The following is a 12,687-nucleotide window of genomic DNA, read 5'->3' on the forward strand; positions in this document are numbered from 1 at the left end:
AATAAACAAATAATGCTAGCATATGGCTAATTGTATTTTATGTATTATATATGATGTGGCAGTAGTAGAAATTATCATAATTCTTTCATGTTTGGTGTTGATTTCAGGAAGGAGCAAATATTAATAAGTCTCTTACAACTCTGGGTAAAGTCATTTCAGCCTTGGCAGAGGTGGTAAGTACTTCATTGGAAGAGAAAATTTGTTCAGCAAATGTACTTGATGGTATTTTATGATTGCTTATGAAGGGTGTTCTCTTTTGGTCCTTTTATATAATCTTGCCTTTCTCCTTTTAGATCTTTTCAGATACTAGGTATAGCACACTTTGTACTGAAAATAAAAGTGATTAAGGAGTATGAAAGTAAATGTAGATGTGTAAAGGCTAGACTTAAAACTAGGTCTTTGCAAAGACCTAAGGTTTGACTATTTGAGCCTTATTTTATATCTCTCATAAAAACCAAGTGTATTTATTGCATATTCTTTTCTATATGATCTTTCCTAAGTAGGATACTATGCATTTTAGAGTATTTTGAGGAGTTTGCCTTGGCGAATGCTGTTGATTTGTGGGCCAATAATATATTTTTTAAAATAGTTTTATTTTTTCTTATTTCTTAGCTGTGGAACACTAAAGCTGAAACAATTTTTGTGTAAGGGGCTTCATTAGGAACTACATTACTGTACTCTCTAGTTTAGTACCTTGAATCCCTAAAAAGAATTAAATGTTTTCTTGCTTCTCTCTGAGAAGTCATATTCAATCTATGACTTAAAATTTAAAGAAAATATTTTCTATTTGGAGGCTTATTCTGTGTTCTCATTCTCTTTTAAATGCTTTCATCTATAGGATAACTGCACCAGCAAGGTATGGTGGGGCTTGGTGGAAATGAACTAGCTGTATAATCAGTTGTGATGATTTTAAATCCTAAGCAGGATGTATGGAGGCATAAGTAGGAATGGGACCTTCAGAAAACTTCCATTATTTGTTTTCTAGCTCTGAAACTTAGAATTGCTATTTAGGGTGACCATGAATCATGAGACTGCTCACCAAAATTAATTTAGGGAACAGAATGTGCTTTGGAGAATGAGTAAGGGACAAGAGAGAAATTTGAGGAAGTGTCTACATTGTTATCTTATGAGGCTTCTCCTAGTGATCTATAGGATTGTCACTTGAAGAAATTGCTTATAAGCCTCTTAAAGAGCAATAAAAGAAATTTCTTATGGGTACCATTCTAAAACATAGCTGGCTTCTTGAAATTATTGATATATTTTTCTTAAACCTCTTTGTGATATCTTGTTTCCTACCATGGAAAGTCATGGATTATTTAAATCATTAAAAAATTTTTTTTCTACTGTTTGGTTATACATAAATTGAAGGCTCTAGGATCAAGTTAAATTTCTAACTGCATCTACAAAACATATTATTTGCATCCTTGTTAATCCAGATACAATAGATTTTTCTTTTCCTTATGTTGCTACACAGATATTCTAAAATTTATTACTGTTCTTTTGCATAAAAAGTAGAGCACTTAACAGTTTGTTCTGAATCACAAGTGTAACATCAGGGATAGAGGCAGTGTCTGCACTTAAATATTTTAAAATATATAGATTTGTGTATTCTCTACTACAGAAATATTAATAAAACATAATATTCTTTTTCTGTTTTCTGTTTTTTTGGTTTTTGTTTTGTTCTGTTCATTGGAGCTGCCTTAAACATCTCTCTGCTGTTTGGTATTATACATGTGTGGGTATTCTTCAAATATCTAATCTGGGTCCTAGAACAATGAAGACTTAAAATTTAATGATTACTCTAACTTGTCCATTTGCTTATCTGTTAACATCCATATCAACCAGAAGAAGAGTTGTCTTTTTCTATGTATTTTCCACACTACTTTAGGCCACAAAATTTTGCAAATGATTTTTTTGCAATCAGTTTTATAAAACCCAGTTTAGTACTTTGTATCTCTGTCATAAACTGTAACAGATCAGAAATCAATTTTAGTTTTTATGTAACAAGCATGATTTTTGGTGAGTTAAGATGTTATTTCCACTGGGGGGAGAAACAGGATTATTACCATCCATACTTAATAGTATTCCTCTGTAGAGAGGTTAATGATCTAAGTAAAACTTTTTATGTAACTACTGAAACACCTATTTAAAAAAAATTGTGGCTGTGAGAACAGGAGATTAATTTGTACGAGAGCAAATAGAGAAGAAATGGCTAAAATTCTGGAGTATTTTCACATGGAAAAGATTGAAGTTCTATTTATGCTTCTTCATTTAACTAATTTAGTTAATTGAGAGAAGTCACAATAGAACATTTTAGAATCTGACACTGCTTATTTTGGCAGTCACTGTAACTGGCATACTTTAAATCTTGCAGCATTTTCAGTACTAACCACAGGCAAAATGGAGTGTTTAGATGCAGTGGGGAACGGAAGGGATAAACTGAGGTTTCAGGCCCCAAGAATTTTATAGTGGAATGAAAGTCCCACTTGGCTGCGAATGACAGAGAAGGTTAATTCTCCCTAAAGGTCTGTGTAATTCAGAAAAAGAACCTGCTGTGGAAAATGACTTTCTGATTGGTGGAACATGCGTCTGTGGGTGGAGTGGGTTGAGATGTAGGGGACTCAAGTGCCAACTTGCATACTTTCTTTCCTCCTCAACAAAGCAGAGGTCAGCTACTTAGTACTCTTTTTCTGAAAAGCCATGCTTTAGCAAGAAGTAGATCATCCTTAGTTTAATGTAACCTCAGATTATGCCAGTAGTGGATTATAAAACTGCCTGTTACTGGGGAGATGTTTATCAGTGAACCCTGGCTTTCCCATTAGTAGCTTCTTAAATTGTCATGACGTAGTAGTCAGCCAGCAGATATTGGAGTAGCTATTATACACAAAGCGTTTGTGTTGTTTTTTACTTTCAGAGGATATAATTTCCTCCCTTCAGCACTGACTTTATGTTGATGCTTTTTGCTTTATCCTGTGATGAAGTGGGACATGGAGAGAGCAGTACAAGGAAACTTTTTTTTTGGGGGGGAGTATAATTGATTTATAATGTTGTATTAGTTTCAGGTGTACAGCAAACAATTCTTGATAAATATAGAAACTTTATCTTGCAGTCTTTATAAATCTCCAGATTAGCAAATTACATCACTTTCTTAGACCTTTTCAATTTGAGTCCTAATGGTTGGATTTATTTTGGACATAATTTCCTTTTAAAGAAACCAGATGTGTACTACTATATAGTAAGTTACTAGGTATGTGGTATCCCACTTGTTGATTTGGTGTTTGGCCAAGTAAGTTCATTAACTAAATGAGTTGCTCCTGCACATCCAACCTGGAATGCACGGGATTCATCTTTGTCCCTCTGCAAAAGTGAAAATTACTGTTTGAGGATTGGCTATTAGATAATGTTAAGGAATTACTGTTAATTTTGTTAAGTGTGAGAATGGTCTTATAGTTACTTTTTCTTTTTTATAAAGTTCTTCTCTGTTAGAAATATGTACCTGAAATATTTTTAGGTGGAATGTTGGATTTGCTTTAGAGCCTGACACAAGCTATAAAAGACAGGATATTGAATAATAGTATTGTATTGGTGTTAAATTTCTTGAATTTGGTCATTGAGCTGTGACTGTAAGAGAATGTTCTTATCTGCTGAAGTGTTTAGGGGTAAAAGGTCATGGGATCTGCAGTTTCCTCCAAAATGGTTCAGGAAGAAAAAATGTAGAAAAGTCTTTGAGTGATAATTGAAATGTGATTGGCAAAATTTTGAAAATGGTTGGAGCTGCCTGATGGATATGTGGTAGCCTGTTATGCTACTCTCCAAACTGCTGTGTATGTTGTAAATTTTTCAAAATAAAATATAAAAAGAAAAAATTTTTTATTGGACGAGCTTTGGGTATTGTGAAGAACTGAAGCTGTGAGTGTTAAATTTCAACAGTGATGGCATCCTACTGTAATTTAATTTACTTGGGAATTTTAGACTGGTTTGCCTTTCCTGTGAATTATTCCTCTCTAACAATGCCAAGAGAGGCTAAGGCCATTTCTTTCTTTTTAATAGAGTAAGAAGAAGAAGAAAACTGATTTTATTCCCTACAGAGATTCTGTACTTACTTGGCTTCTTCGAGAAAATCTAGGTATGTTGATCACTGGTGTGTAATCATCTTTTGTGGTTAATTGTCTTGTATGTCTGTCTTTTGAGAAGAATAATCTCTATTACTAACTTGAGTGCTCTTTCCCTTTTTTCATTTTTACTTTTGATTCAAGCTGGTTGGATTTGCTCACCTTAATTTTATTTTATTTTATTTTATTTTTTTGTTTCTTTTCCTACCAGTTCTATTGAGATATAATTGACATATAGCACTGCGTAAGTTTGTGTACAGCATAATGATTTGATTTATATACATCATGAAATGATTGTCACAATAAGTTTAGTGAACCTCCATCATCTCATATAAACAAATTAAAGAAATAGAAAAAAATTTTTCTTGTGATGAGAACTATTAGGATTTACTCTCTTAACTTTCATTTATAACATACTGCAATGTTAATTATATTTATCATGTTGTACATTACATTCCTAGTACTTATTTATCTTGTAACTGGAAGTTTGTACCTTTGGACCGCCTTTATCTAATTTCTTCTCTGCCCTACCTCCTGCCTCTGGTAACCACAAATCTGATCTCTTTTTCTGTGAGTTTGTTTGTTTTTGAAGTATAGTTGACCTACAGCACTATGTTAGTTCCTGTTACACAACATTTTTCAAACTGATCACCACCTAAGTCTAGTTAAGATATGTTACCAAAGATGTTATGTAGTTATTGACTGTATTTCCCACACTCTACATAGCAATCTATACGTATGAATTATTGTAAATTACTGATCTAACAACGAAGGCTTTTTACTACCCGTGGTGGGGGGGGCACCTCATGTTAAATGTTTTGACATTATATTTTACATCATTTGTTTTGTGTATCCTTTAATTACTTATTGAGGATATAAATGATCTTACTACTTTTGTCTGTTAACCTTCCTCCTTGCTTAATACATGGCTGATTTACTACCTTTACTGTATATTTGGCTTTACCAATGAGATTTTTTTCTTTTGTAGTTTTCATGTTTTTAGTTGTGGCCTTTTCTTTTTTACTCAGAGAAGCCCCTTTAACATTTCTTATAAAGCTGGTTTGGTGGTGCTGAACTCTTTTAGCTTTTGCTTATCTGTAAAACTTTTGATATCCCATCAAATCTGAATGAAAGCCTTGCCAGGTAGAGTATTATTAGTTATAGGTTTTTCCTTTTCATCATTTTAAATATGTCATGTCACTCCATTCTGGAGAGTTTCTGCTGAATAGTCAGCTGATATTCTTATGGGAGTTCCTTTGTCATAACTTGCTGCTCTAGTTACTTCCTTGCTGCTTTTAATATTCTCTCTTATCTTTAATTTTTGCCATTTTAATTATAATGTGTCTTGGAGTGCTCCTCTTTGGGTTGATCCTGTTTGGGACTCTCTGTGCTTCCTAAGCCTGGATGTCTTTTTCCTTTCCCAGGTTAGGGAAGTATTCATCTACTGTATCTTCAGATATGTTCTCTCCCTATTCTCCTTGTGCAACCCCTGTAATGCTCATGGCAGTACAGTCAATGTTATACCAGAGGTCTCTTAAACTGTGCTCATTTTTTAAAAACTCTTTTTCCTGTTCAGTTTTAGTAATTTCCAATATTCCATCTTCCAGCTCACTGATCCATTCCTCTGTACCATCTACTCTACTGTTGATTCCTTCTAGTGTATTTTTCATTTTAGTTACTGTATTCTTCACCTTGTTTTGATTCTTTATATTTTCTAACTCTTGTTAAAAACTTCTGACTTCTTACTCTGTTCATTCAGTCTTCTCTTGAGTTCTTTGAACATCTTTACAATCATTACCTTGAACTCTCTATTGGGTAGATGGCCTATTTCCACTTAGTTCTTCTGAGGTTTTATCTTGTTCCATCCTTTTGAACATATTTCTCTGTTGCCTCATTTTGCCTAATTTGCTGTTTTTATTTCTTTGTATCTGGTAGGTTGGTTATATGTCCCAACCTTGGAGAATTAGCCTTTTGTAGGAGACGTCCTATGCATCCCAGCAGTGACTGCCCTCTGGTCACCAGAGCTATGGGCTCTAGGGGTGCCCCCTATTTGGGCTGTGTGTGTCCTTCTGTTGTGGCAGGCTGACAACTATGGGAAGTCTGGTAGGCATGGCTGACCATCACTTGGTTGGTTTCCAGGCCCTGCCTTGTGTGGAGGCTGCCAACCATTGGTGGGTGGGGCTGGGTTCTGAAGTGGGTGGTTACAGGGCTGGGGGTCCTGAATCTATTGTGCTGCTGCTGGTGGGCAGGTCCAGTTCCTAATGGGACTGGCTGCAGAGTCTGGCGTGTCCTAAAGCTGGTGTTGGCCTGCTGGTGAGCAGGGCTGGGGCCCACGGGATCCTGGGGCTGGTGCTGGCCCACTGGTGGGCAGAGCTGGGTCCTGGGGTCTCTGGGTACAGCGTCCTGGCGGGGGGGGTGTCCCTGAGGCTAGTGCCAGTGCACTGGTGTGTGGGGCTGGGGCCTGGTAGAGAGGGTTGGGTCCCAGAGTGGCTGTGGGTTCAGGGGGTCTTAAGGCAGCAGACCTGTTGGTGGGCAGTGCCAGTCCCAGTACTAATAAGCTAGAGGGAGAATTCCAAAATGGAACTTGCCTGTAGCAGTGTCCTTGTGGTAGAATGAGCTCCCCAAACTGGCTGCTGCCAGTGTCTGTGTCCCCAGGCTGCGGTCCTGCCTCTTGTCCTCCAAAATCAGCATGTGGGTCTGATCCAGGCTCCTTTCAGATTACTGCTTCTGCCCTGGGTCCCAGTGTGTGTGAGAGTTTGTGTGCACCCTTTAAGAGCAGAGTCTCTATTTTCCACAGCCCCCTGACTCTACCAAAAGTAAGCTCCACTAGGCTTTGAAGCTAAACGTTCTGGGGGCTCATCTTCCTGGTGCATTAGCACAATGTGGGGCTCAACCCCCTGCCTCTTTGGGGAGAACCTCTGTAGTTGTAATTATCCTCTTGTTTGTGGGTCGCCTACCTGGGGCTGTGGGTCTTGACTGCTCCACATCTCTGCCCTTCCTACCTGTCTTGCTGTGATTCCTGCTTTAGTTGTAGAAGATCTTTTCTGCTTGTCTTCCGGTTTTTGTTATCAATAGTTGCTCTGTAAAAAGTTGTAATTTTGGTGTGCCTGTGAGAGGAGGTGAGCTCAGGGCTTTCCCACTCTGCCATCTTGACTACTTCCCTGGATTTGCTCCCCTTTAAATCTGGGTTTGCTCTCACATCTCGTTTACTTTAGGACATGAACTGACCACTCACCTGCTTCCAACTGTTGTTCCTTCTTCCTTTTTGAAAACTCCATGCTCCTTTGAGCTGCACATAATTAGATGTTACCAACCCTTAGTCCTCTTTGCTGGTGTTTTCGGACCTGTTTGCCCTTCTATTCTTGTAGCCCCTTTCTTTCCTTCTTGATGAGAAGGAGGGAGGGATTAGCTTTGTCACATGTTGCTGGTAGAAGGAAGTGGCTGAGAATGGCCTGTTGTGGTGCCCGTGTCACCAGTGACTTTGACATCACTAAGAATGGCCTTGGTGTGGAGTGTCTGAGATCTTAATTGGAGTGGGAAGAGGGTGACTGGACACAATACATCCAGACACCAAGATTTGTGTGTAACAGTGCCTGATGTGGGGACATTCCAAAAATCTGTTGATAAAATCTTAGGAGCTGAGATTGTGTTGTCTGATTTGACACATTCAACAAAATTTTTTCTCAAATAAGTATGATTTGGAATAATTATGATTCATCTTTTTAGGTGGCAATTCTCGGACTGCGATGGTTGCTGCTCTGAGCCCAGCAGATATCAACTATGATGAAACTTTGAGCACACTGAGGTACTCCAGTTTGATCTCAATAGCTAAACAGAATGCAGCACTACTATCAGTCATCTTGTTATGCCATGGACTTTTGTATACTGTGTGGGTAGTCGCTTGAGTAAACAGTGATCCATCCCTCTCATAACAGGGAAAAAACATATGGAAAAATGATTTTTTATTATAATAGAATTTGCCTGTTTATAATTTTCAGTTTCATTAAGAAAGACAGGAACTTTTTCATAGGAAAGATATTAAGTTTGCTCTAGTGAGATTTTTTGATAAGTTTTTGATAATAGTAAAAATTTCTTACAATATTTATCTCTATAAAAAGAAGTGTCCCTTTCTTGTGTTTGTCATGATGGAAACGCTCACATAAAAGTAATAAAGTTATGAGTACATGTAATATTTAAAAATTACTGATAATGTTCACTAACAGGGTATTTTATATACTGATAGGTTTCATTACTTTAATCTGCAACTTTCAGCTCTTCTCTCATTAAAGACATCTTTGATATAATGGAAGAAACAATATATAGTCTAATAAATGAGTTTTGAGTCCTCTCTCTGAGATTTATTTTGTTTGTGATCTTGGGGAAATCACTTAAATTCATTGGACCCTTTTTCCTCATCTTTATAAGGTACTGTAAAGCTTTCTACAAATGTTTTATTATTAAGGCTCATAAAATGTGTAAACACTCCAGCTGTTTGATTTAGAAATAATGGTATGTTACTTATGAGAAGCAGAGCATTTGAGGAATGGCAAAAATGTGTTTTCTTTTTGGATGTAGATATGCAGATCGTGCAAAACAAATTAAATGCAATGCTGTTATCAATGAGGACCCCAATGCCAAACTGGTTCGTGAATTAAAGGAGGAGGTGACACGGCTGAAGGACCTTCTTCGAGCGCAGGGGTTGGGAGATATTATTGATAGTAAGTGAATTAAGGATCAACACAAAATCTATTCCTTTCCTCTCCAGGGCTCTTAAACTTAGAGTTAAGGAACTTGATGAAGCTAGATGGTAGAGAAGGAGTTTTTTGTTTTTCCTTAACTTCTTAAAATCCCATTGAGGGTAGTTCCCCTGGTGGACTAGTGGTTAAGATTTCAGGCTTTTCATTGCCATGGCCCAGGTTCAATCCCTGGTTGGGGAACTGAAATCCCTCAAGCTGTGCAGCCAAAAAAAAAAAAAAAAAATTGAAAATGATCTCAGAATTCCTTTATGTACCATGTACCAGGTTATCCATTTGAACTCATGAAATTACTTCTTAAAATGAAATATATGATTACGTGTATTTTTATTAGCTTTCTGTTTTAGATCAACAATGAAGTTTATTTGGAATGTTAAGTTTATTCTTACTGAGAAAGTAATCACTTCATAAAATTGTTACTTGAAATTTTTGTTTTTGTGTCATGGGTTTCTTTGGATTAATGTAGTAGTATATATACGTAAGAAACCCACCATTCCAGTCTCCTTTCAGGTGAAATTTACCTTTGAGTGGTTGACCTCCTACAAAATTACTGAATGCCCCCCAACTCACTCCTTATACACTTATGCAGGGGAAAATAACCAGTTCCTGTCAAGTTCAAGAATTAGACTTCCAGAGAGTCTTACAGTGTTGTCTTAAAGTGAGTCTTTTTTAACTTCAGTGATCTGCATGCACAGTATCTAATCAGAAGTTCTCCTGAGTGAGTTAACTAGATTATTCAGGTAGAAGAGTATATGGGTTTATTTAATAAAGCATACTTTTATTTTTTGAGTGTCAGATTAATATTATATTGTTTGAAATTCTAGTAGGATTTTCAAGGCCTTATCTAGTTTAGTTCTTCTTACTGATTAGGACCTGAGTGTAAATGAATACATACAGTTTGTAAAATGATAATATATTATTCTAAGTATTAATTTTTTCATCTTCCCAAATGCCAAATACTGCTCTGTTCCCTCTCTGTCACTGCTGAACCTGAACTTTGACCCTTTTTGTATTTTCCCTCTTGCTTACCTTCAGTTGATCCATTGATCGATGATTACTCTGGAAATGGAGGCAAATGTGTGTATTTCATGTATTGGTTCTTTCCAGTACTCTGTACTTGCTAATCTGCCTCTGCTAGGTCAGCCTTAACACGAGCCTTGCATGCCAGCGGCCCTACCGGGGGAATCCCAGACAGAGCATACTGTAGATTCAGAAGTGTTCCTATTTGTAAAGTCCTTTTCCATTAGCAGAGCAATCTTTGCTGAATCTCAGTTTGTGGCTTGAATGAAGTTGAGAGGCTTAAAACCCTCCTGCTGCTTATACTCTTCAGTTTTTCCACTTAAATGTGATTAAATTGAATCCAGAGTCATACATGATGACGACAGTGATGACAGCAGCTCACATGTATTGAGTGTAATGTGCCAGCACCTGTTCTAAGCATCTTGAATATATTGTCTCTTTAATCCTGTTAGTGACTCTCACAAAATTCCATTTTGTCCATTTTGCCAGTGAAGACACTGCTGACTGGAGTGGTTAGTTTGCCACTAAATGAGATCCCGTGATTTCCATGTGGTCAGACTGGGTAGTATAACTCACAGCCCTCATTTTTAATCATTATTACACCCCTTTTGGCCTCTTGATCCTTCAGGATCTGTTTATTTACTAGAAAAATCCTTTCAAATTAGCTATATAATTCTGAGCCTTAGTGTATATATAGTTGAAAACAGTCACTTCTAATTGGCCAAATCTCCATGATTGAGTAGCTCTGTGAATGTTGGATTAGTCCTCACCTGTGCTTATGCTAAGTTGACTCCTCCATATCTTGGGCCTCAGCTTACTTGATAGTTAGGTAAACTTTTTTCCCCCCTCTTCATGAATTACAAATTAAATTTAAAAAAAACTTGAGTGTCTAAAATGTGTGCTTGAAATTAGGACATTTTATAAAGGATCACACCTCATTACTCTCTCCATATCTATCTTTTTGTTGGTGAGAAAGTAATATCTTACCCTTTTAGGATAATTCATCAAGAAATATCTTAGAATAAATAAAGAATCTTGATTGGGGGGGGCTGAGTTTTAGATTTTTATTGATTTGTTTATTTCTACAGTAGAACTTGTAACAGGGCTTGGCAGACAGTGAGGAAATACGTAGGAGAAACCAAACGTAGCCCAGGCTGCTGTGAGGAGGTTAGGCTCGGAAGGCACTATAGCGTCCTAATCCAGAGTGACTCTTGGACTGCAACAGCTCTGTCTGAGATTTCCAAAGCCAACTGCTACTGGTGTGGGAAAGACACCCTTTGTTCTTGCTTTTGTGCTCCAGGTGATGCTGCTGCCAGCTTGCTGCCTCACTTTTCTGAGCAGTTGTGACATCTCCCAAAAAGCTATGCATGACTAAGTTTTAATTCTGTATCCTGCAGGAAAGCAGGCGACTACTTCTGAGTTTCTGTTTCAGTCACTTCTCTAGTGCCCTTCAGGGCTTGCATGTGTCCATTGGACCTTCTAAACTCCATCCATCCTGTTCTTTCCCACCTTGCTGCCATCACCTGAGGGCTAATTTTTGCTCCAGTTCCTACCCCCTTTTAAAACTTGCTTGTTTTCCTATGTTCTATATTCGCAGATGGTGGTTTTCAAACTGTCTTGAAGCAACCGCTGGTTTTAAGGGGCTTAAAGAACTGGCTTTGATTAAATTCACATAGGTAGACCCAGAGAGTGCTAATAATAATTTTTCTGACTCTTTCTGTTGACTCATATTATATCCTTTAAGGAAAACTTACTTAGTTTTGATATGAATTCTGAGCAATGTAGATTTTCTTACATTTAAAAATGAGCTAATTTAAAAATATGAATGCACCAATACCTATGGATTTCTTCTGGTGCCTATTTGAGAAAGATGACTAATGAAGAAAAGTACAAATAGTAAATTAATGTGTCTGTTGTTTGTGGCTCTTTTTTACCAAAACTAATTTTAAAAGCAAAATTTGCAGCTCTATTAAAGACCTTAGTGAATGAAAGTATGTCCCTAAAACTTGCATTCCGTACTAGGAGCTCAGCTTCCCAGTGACTCATTCTGGGAGGCAAAGTGAGAGCCTTACTTAAATTAGCAGACAATCAGCCTTAATTTTTGCTTGCTCTAATAGATGGATGTGAGCTACACTAAATTAAGTAATCTGCTAATTGTTCATCTCTGTTGAGGTAGTCAGACCTGAGTTCTTAGCCAGGACTCATACAAGATTCCTGTAATTTCTACAATTACCTCTCCTTTTTTTAAAAGGCATATTTTAAAAATCCTTTTTTAGCATACAAAGAACATTACCAAGTCCTCAGATTTTTGTTGAACATTCTCTTGGGAATTTTTGCTGAATGCCATAACATACTGGGCCAGACTGGTATGTATAGATACTGCTAAATAAATGATCATCTTTCTTCTCTTAATGTTACAAACTACTGGGATTTAAGAGTAGTGTAAACCTAAGACATTGTCCATTTGGAACCATGGAAGGAATAGAAAGAATGTAGCATGGCTGTTTAGGGAGAGATCCTGAGCTGTATCGTTTGAGTCTCCTTACCCCTTAACAGATACAATGTTAACCCACACTGAAACTTTTTAGTTTCTAAATTCAGAAGTGGTTCTTAACCTCTGCAATACCAGTATTAAAAACAGACATGTTTTAGAACTGCCATCCAGAACAATTACAACTTGTCTTTGTATCATAACTTGTCTTTGTCTTGCCGCCTTAATGCTGTCCTTTCTTACACTGGTGTTCCTTCCTGTCTTTTTTCTTCTCCTGCTCCTTCCCCTCTTTTCTACTTTTTTTTGCTTT

At 37.1% G+C, this 12,687-nt stretch overlaps 1 protein-coding gene across 9 annotated transcripts in view; it reads left to right on the forward strand.

Annotated features, from left to right (window-relative positions):
• The window catches only part of KIF1B (kinesin family member 1B), a 142,928-nt gene that overhangs the window by 49,692 nt on the left and 80,549 nt on the right, over window positions 1-12,687 (forward strand). For 6 of the 9 annotated variants that reach the window (XM_057696078.1, XM_057696034.1, XM_057696028.1 and 3 more), the window contains 5 exons: window positions 108-173; window positions 4,051-4,126; window positions 7,839-7,917; window positions 8,688-8,830; window positions 9,902-9,943. In XM_057696078.1, coding sequence (XP_057552061.1) covers window positions 108-173; window positions 4,051-4,126; window positions 7,839-7,917; window positions 8,688-8,830; window positions 9,902-9,943 — 406 coding nt within the window. The remainder of the gene's footprint in view (window positions 1-107; window positions 174-4,050; window positions 4,127-7,838; window positions 7,918-8,687; window positions 8,831-9,901; window positions 9,944-12,687) is intronic. The other 3 variants (XM_057696079.1, XM_057696047.1, XM_057696069.1) reach the window with 1 other exon arrangement.

This window comes from Hippopotamus amphibius, chromosome 1, assembly GCF_030028045.1.
Source record: "Hippopotamus amphibius kiboko isolate mHipAmp2 chromosome 1, mHipAmp2.hap2, whole genome shotgun sequence".
Classification (NCBI taxonomy): domain Eukaryota; kingdom Metazoa; phylum Chordata; class Mammalia; order Artiodactyla; family Hippopotamidae; genus Hippopotamus; species Hippopotamus amphibius.